The following is a 7,500-nucleotide window of genomic DNA, read 5'->3' as shown; positions in this document are numbered from 1 at the left end:
TATATATATATATATATATATATATATATATATATATATATATATATATATATATATATATATATATATATATATATATATATATATATATATATATATATATATTCGAATCACAATTATGAAGTAACGCAAAAACGATAGATTTTTCAATAATTTGCAACTGAAAAAAACTTTGTACTTACATAACCTACAGTGCAGTGCTGTGGAAAACAGAATTACAAAAATAAAGCAAAAATATATTATGACCACCTCTCTAGTGCAAGAGTTAACCTGTGTTTTCAGTCTTTCAACCCCTTTCTTTCTGATAAACCCTAGAAATCACTACCTCCTGTACTTTCCTTATTCCAATGACGAACTTCTTCAAGTGAATGGTTTCAAGATCCTTACCGTTTAACTTCGAAAGATTAGTCTGACTGTACTCTAATGGGACTGGGACTTTAGTGGGCTATATTTCATCTATTTTTTATTTGTACTTCCATTTTGTTGCCTTAGCCAGACTCACGCTTACATATAAACACATTCTTAGTCAAGTGTCTCATGCATCCTGTTCTCTCTGTGCCAACCAGACCAAGCTCAACATCGCCTTGGGGACCCGCATCATGGAAATAATCGGCCTGAGTCTTTCGCTGGCTTCCCTCTGCATCTCCCTCGCCATCTTCTTCTACTTCAGGTAAGACGCATGTCAGGCTGCATTTGTTTCCGTTTCACCAGTAAAAAGTAGCAACGTTTCATATTCTGATTATTTTTACTCCAATTCACTTCATATAATGTTTTCTTAATCTTGCTTCCTAATAACACTTCGTTTTTAATTCCTTTTTGTTCTGTACTTCTTATGATCTTTAATTTCTTTCACTTCAATTCTGTTGTTATTTTTAAGTGTATGTTTGTTTGTTTTTTCTCTCTATCCTGCATCCTTCTTTCTTCTAATTCCTTCTCGTTATCTATTCATTATATTTAATCAGTTATGTATTTTTTCATAGTTCCCTCTGAATTCTCGTCACAAAGTCGACATTTTGCCATTCTCTTTCTATATTTTTCACATTTTCATTCTTCTAATTCCTTTCGTATGTCTCCACAACATTTATCCTTCGTAATTCCTTTCAGATACTGTTCTTTATCCAATTATCCTTAAAATGACTTTTCTGTCAGGGATAGTTTGCCTTGAGAAGACAAGGCCGATGTAGTTTTATTTTATCACCTCCGGAAGAGGATTTAACCAACAGCTCTAAGGGAGACGCACTCCTTCCTGCCTCAAAGACGTAAACCTGCAACTCTGCTCAGAAATCTTCATTTTATAGGTATTACTGTTGATGAAAGATTGATAAATCAAGTTGTGAATAATTTTTCAAGTAAAGATGAACGTGGGGATCGAGGCATTCATACTAATATGAAACATTCTCGATTCCCTTAAGGACATCGAAAAAAAGATAAAAGAAGCAAGGTGATGTGAAATTGAAGGCTGGCAACGAGAAAACGATATACAGCCTCGGGTCCTTCTTCACACCAGGTTTTCTGCTTCGAATGGTTTAAATTTCTGGAATAAAAACTATTTCCTTCTTTCCTGCCGCCTGCCACTCAGAAGTCGACGCGTGTAAGGAGGTAATTGTACATGACTGGGTTTTCTTCATCCGACACGGCTGGACAATCATGTCTGGACATGTTTAGGATAGAAACGTAAAACACAAGCACACTTGTCTTCGATTGTGATGGAAACACTTACCCAAAATTCCCTCGACTCACTTTTTTTTTTTTTTTTGTGTGTGTGTGTGTGTGTGTGTGTGTGTGTGTGTGTGTGTGTGTGTGTGTGTGTGTGTGTGTGTGTGTGTGTGTGTGTGTGTGTGTGTGTGTGTGTGTGTGTGTGTGTGTGTGTGTGTGTGTGTGATAGCGCGAGTTCTCTCATATTAATATTGTTTATAAATTTGTCTATAAATATTCTGCACAAAAACTAAAACTAACAATTATGAATATTCTGTTGAAAAGATACGTTAACCTTTTTATGCACAATGTTTATGATTTTCCTAAATACGACTTAAGAGCCGAAAGATACTAAAGCATTCAACGACATGATACGGTATATGTTCTCTTTACACGTAATAAAAGTAAAATTCTTAGTGTTTGTGAGGTCAATATAATTCAGCAATTAAATTAAGTGTATTACTTCGAGACAACATGCAACGAGACAACACGAATCATTTAGTTCTCCACATCGGCATCCATCTCTCTTATTCATCTATGATTACCGGCAACAGTACAACACTAAAACATTTCACTCCTCTCAATTACCGCGACAAAAATACAAATGCAATTACTGTTGAAATGGCGTGACAGTTTCTAATCCTATGGAATAACATGGTGTCATTTTTCCTCGTTTCTATGCAGATTTAAGCCTGTTATTACGCGTTATTCCAACAGACATTATCATTAGCATCTTTTATGAAGTGATGCAGATTGTTACCGTTACACTCGTGTCCCCAGCAGAACATAATAGATTTTGTCTCTAATATCGGTGTTATTATATATCTCATTTTTACGAGCTCCAGATTTCACTGGCAAGAATACACACAGATATATAGACAGGCAGACGCGACGAGAGAGAGAGAGAGAGAGAGAGAGAGAGAGAGAGAGAGAGAGAGAGAGAGAGAGAGAGAGAGAGAGAGAGAGAGAGAGAGAGAGAGAGAGAGAGAGAGAGAGAGAGAGAGAGAGAGAGAGAGAGAGAGAGAGACACACACACAAAGACAGAGACTGATAAACCTGAATGAAGTGCACAGGAGAGAGAATAGAGAGAGAATCTGTGAAGGCAAGATAAGACTGAAAGAAAACTCAGGGGACGAACAGCGCTGGACGTCAACAACTCGAGAGAGACGCAAGAGAAAAGGAAATGAAGAGGGAAAACACTGCGAGCAAGAAGAGCGAGAAAACAATACGGAAATCAACGGAAAAACAGTAAAATGATAAGAGAAAACGTTGAGTAATCATTAGGCTTGCAAAAATATGAAAATGTGAAGGAGGTTAACGAGAGGGACACCCACACACACACACACACACACACACACACACACACACACACACACAGCTCCTAATAATGTTATCTTCCCAAAACGTAACTCCATAATTAAATCATTTATCATTTTTCTCCTTAGATTTTCCGCCACTTTCTTTGACCATTCTAGTTTCGATATTTTTTCCCCTCCTACCATAATATTTGTTAGCCAATTTGAGCTTTCTTTGTCATTTTTTTATTTTCTTTTATCTGTACTATTAATTCGAATTTTTTTGTCAAAATATTTAGCTTTTCTTTCTTCGTATTGTTTTCCAATTTCACTATTTCATAAATATTGTCTTTTAAAACTTGTCTATTTCTCCTTCAATTTCATTTTTATGGTTATCTCAATAATGTTTATCATTTTTTTTAATTAGAAGACGATCATTCTCGTTTTTAAATTGTGTTATGCCATTTTCTTGTGTAGCTCTTCTTTCGCCTTTATTGGTTGAGCATTATCGTGTTAAAACTGCATTACTTCTTGCTTAGACAGCCTTCCTTTCATTTATTCAACATCAAGGGAGAAGAAAAGCTTCACTAAAACTATCTAAAATCTGACCTTCTCCTTTCATCGATACTACATTTAAGCTGAAGTATTTTCTCGCCACAGTTGCCTTTCATTGGATTCATAAACAGCTTAACCGCGGCCTTTGCCTTCTCACATAAGAAACAAGTTTTCCTCTTGACGTTCCTCCTCCTCCTTCTCCTCCTCATTCTCTCTCTCCATTTGACTTTCTCCTCTACCTTCTCTTACTCATCATCTTTCCATCCTCCTCTGTCGCCACACAGATTAGGTTCTTCTTTCCTCTCTTCTTTTTCATCTTTTTCCTCCAGTTAATCCCCTCCAATCATCCGACAATTAACTCTATCACTCTCCTTTATCCGTAAGATATCAGTGAAAACTTTGGCAAGTACAGAAATGGTCTTTTTTTTATCTAATATCTCTTCCTGGCGTCACTGTCAAGCTAAACGCCTTGACAATTGTCCCGTGCGATGGTCTTCCTCTAACTGTCTGGGTGTCTACTTTATTTTCCTCATTTACTTCCTTGACACTTCTCATTTCCTTCCCTTCCTCTCATTTTACAGAGTACTAAGTGGCCATATGTCTTGCCTTCTGGAGCGTTTTCCTTGTTTTTTTTTTTTTTTTTTTTCTTCTTTTTTTTTTTTAGGATTGTACTCATCCTATTCATTTTCCACGCTTCTTGTTCTCCCAAAATCCTCCTTTTTTTTTCCTTGTTGTCTATATTTTTTCAGCCTTTTTAAGCGCATTCCCTTCTGTTCTACTCTCGCAGTTCACTTTTCTCATTCTTTTTTTTTCGTTTGTTGCCCCTCCGATTCCCAATCTCCTTTCCCTTCCCTGTTTTTTTTCACTTTTTTTTCCTCTTCTTGAAGGTTTCCTCGCTAGCGTTGTACTCTCATACTTCACTTTACACGCTTCCTTGCTCTCATTCCTTTATCTCCCCGTGTTTCATATCAACTTGGAAGATTAATTACTTCATATGCATAAAAAGATGGTCGCGGTAAAGCCTTTGTCATATAAACAAAACAACCATTACAGTACTTAAGGTTCCAGTAACTTTGTGTATTTTTTTAGATGTAGAATATTTAAAATTCAGTCCATAGTATTGCTATTGTTGTTGTTGTTGTTGTTGTTGTTAATAATTTGTTTACAAGCCGAACAACTTCATGTTTTTTTTTTTTTTTTTAGAGGATAAAGTTTATGAAATTCTGCACATTATAAGTGAAGAGTGGAAAAAAAACATTACAAAAGAGGTTTTCCCATCTCTTTCTCTATACAGCTCTCAAATTTTGAAAGAACGAAATCTACATTAGTTTATTCTATTGGTCAGATGTAGATGATAGAAGCAGGAATTACACGATATAAAACATTTTCTTTTACACACATCTATCCGTGCCTCGTAATTCATCTCACTGTTCATCCTTCTGCACCCAAAAAATTTTTAATCTTTTCTCTACGAAAAGGTGTCCATTAGAAGCAGGAATTAGATGATAAAAATATATTTTCATAAGACTCATCTTCCTCTTCTCGCGTCCTTTTCCCGCCCTTTCATCTTCATTCTATCCCCCAAGCACACAACACATCGTTCCGCTGTGGATAGGACAGCTCGTTTGTTCCACCGTCTTTCCCCAGCCCTCTCCTTTCCTAAGAGCACCTCCTCTCTACCCTCTGTGTGGGTGGCGGCGCTGTGTTCTCGCAAATGGAGGGAGTTATTATCTGGCTCGAGTCACAGCGGCTGGGGGACGAGTTAGTCAGGCGAGCCCTAAACCTGCGTGTTATCAGCCTCACCATTGTGCCAACGCCTCTGCTCCTGAGATCCGCCTTGCTCGGCTACGTCTCGTCACAAGATTAAGGAGGTTTACTTTGTCTCATGATTTTCTCCAGTCTGTTCTCAGACTTTCGTATTTATTCCCCACTCATCATTGTTTTGATTATATTGTGTGATGTTCTAATGCATTAATACTCATCGCTACAATGGCTTATGTGCTGCCGTGATATTTCGTGGTCTGGTATTCGGCTTTTGTCATACGTAATCTCTTGATGCGATGTTATGTATGCTGCGCGTGTCCTTGCGTTTTAATTTCGACCTAATAATGTCACTTTTCCTTCAAACAGATGACTAATTAGCAAACATTTTGCTTGATAATGTGAAAAAAGATTTCATTTATGTTCGTTTAATGTTTGAATCTCGCTACAGTACATAATTCCTCTATGATATCTGCTCTGATTTTATAATACAGGAAGACTTTTACTTTCCCTTCGTTCTGGCAGCCAATTAGCAGATTTTTTTTTATTCATTCTAGGAAAGTTCTTACTTAAATACGATTTTCCGAGCAGCGCTAGTGAGCAATGCGTTATAATGAACCAAACAAGAACACAGTGGTGGGAATTACTGATCCAACCTAAGGCCTCGTCTGTCCTCGTCTATTTTTATAAGTTGTCTGAGGGGGAAAAAATTGTCCCGAGCTTTTCCCCTGTCAGCCGCAGCAGAGAAGAGAAAAAAAAAGACAAGAAAAAGAAGACCACAACGAGGGTCATGCGAGGGACTGAGGACACTTGTTTTGTGAGGGAGAAGGAGCGTAGGAAGGAAGGAAGGAGGGAGGGAGGGAGGAGTGACCAAAGCGAAGGAAGGTCAAGGGAGAAGATAAGAGCAATTCTCTGAGGTAATTCCTTCAGTGAAAGCCCTCACTCACATGTGTACCCCTTTTACACACACACACACACACACACACACACACACACACACACACACACACACACACACACACAAACGTACGCACCTCACACACATCTGTTTAATCTTATCTTAAAAGAACTGTCAGTGCTTAACTTCAACTCTTTTACTACTCTCTCTCTCTCTCTCTCTCTCTCTCTCTCTCTCTCTCTCTCTCTCTCTCTCTCTCTCTCTCTCTCTCTCTCTCTCTCTCTTTAACTCTACTTGGTTCCTTTCTTCCAACAACTCATTCTCCTCCATTTCCTCTCTTTTTCTTCTATCCTTCCAACGTCTCTCCGAAGTCTCGAGACAAGTCAAAAGAACCAACCAACCATTTAGTTCACTTCCTTTCTTTCCTATTTTCCTCCCACCCAGGTAAGCCTATCCCCTCTTCTCTTTAGCCTTCTACATTTCTTATTCTTTCTCCTCTCTTTTCGCTTTTGACATTTCCCAATACTTTCTTTCCTAACTTTACGATTCTACGATTCTTCCCTCCATTTCTATATCGTTTCTTTTCACATTTTCTTATTTTTTTCTGAAATTCCTATAAGATTTGTCTTTCTTACTTTTCTTCTATTTTCCTCAACTAAAATTTTCTTTAACTTTTAGTGGGAAAAACGAAAAATAAGGTGATATATATATCGGTGAATAAATAAAAAAAAAAGTAACAATTTTAAAGAGAAGTAAAAAAAAAAAAAGGTATATGAAAAGTGGAGGTGTAAAATATCTTTGAGGGCGTAATACTGTATCTCTCTCTCTCTCTCTCTCTCTCTCTCTCTCTCTCTCTCTCTCTCTCTCTCTCTCTCTCTCTCTCTCTCTCTCCCTCATCACTGCTTACTTTAAAATTAACAAGAAACGGCAGGAATATTTTATCAATAGCAAAGAAACATCACGTCAGATTAACTTGTTCACATATTAGAAGCTCAGTCAGATATGCAACTTTACTTTTCTTAAGGTGGAATTCACGTACAGTTATGTGTTTATTATGTTAGACTTTTCAGTGGTATGGCTTTCCCTTCTCTAACATGGCGAGAATTTAATAAAGCGTTCCCTTGTTTACCAAAAAAAGAAGAAAAAATAAACCGTTAAATTTTTTCTTGGCTCTAAAAGTAAATGAGACACTCCAGTATGCAAGTTTTTTTTTTTTTTTTTGTTGTAGATGGATAACGGAAAATTTGTCAGGCATTGCAGAGGTTAATTAGTAGTTTATGAACATATTTGTACTTT

General features: G+C 37.1%; 1 protein-coding gene across 3 annotated transcripts in view; it reads left to right on the top strand.

The window, feature by feature from the left end:
- LOC123508136 (PDF receptor-like) overlaps positions 1–7,500 on the top strand; it is a 310,821-nt gene that overhangs the window by 228,214 nt on the left and 75,107 nt on the right. For all 3 annotated transcript variants that reach the window (XM_045261651.1, XM_045261650.1, XM_045261652.1), the window contains exon 5: positions 567–670. In XM_045261651.1, the coding sequence (XP_045117586.1) occupies positions 567–670 (104 nt within the window). The remainder of the gene's footprint in view (positions 1–566; positions 671–7,500) is intronic.

The sequence above is a fragment of the Portunus trituberculatus genome, chromosome 24 (assembly GCF_017591435.1).
Source record: "Portunus trituberculatus isolate SZX2019 chromosome 24, ASM1759143v1, whole genome shotgun sequence".
Classification (NCBI taxonomy): domain Eukaryota; kingdom Metazoa; phylum Arthropoda; class Malacostraca; order Decapoda; family Portunidae; genus Portunus; species Portunus trituberculatus.
The sequence above is the reverse complement of the archived record's forward strand: the minus strand, read 5'-3'. Positions and strand labels throughout refer to the sequence as shown.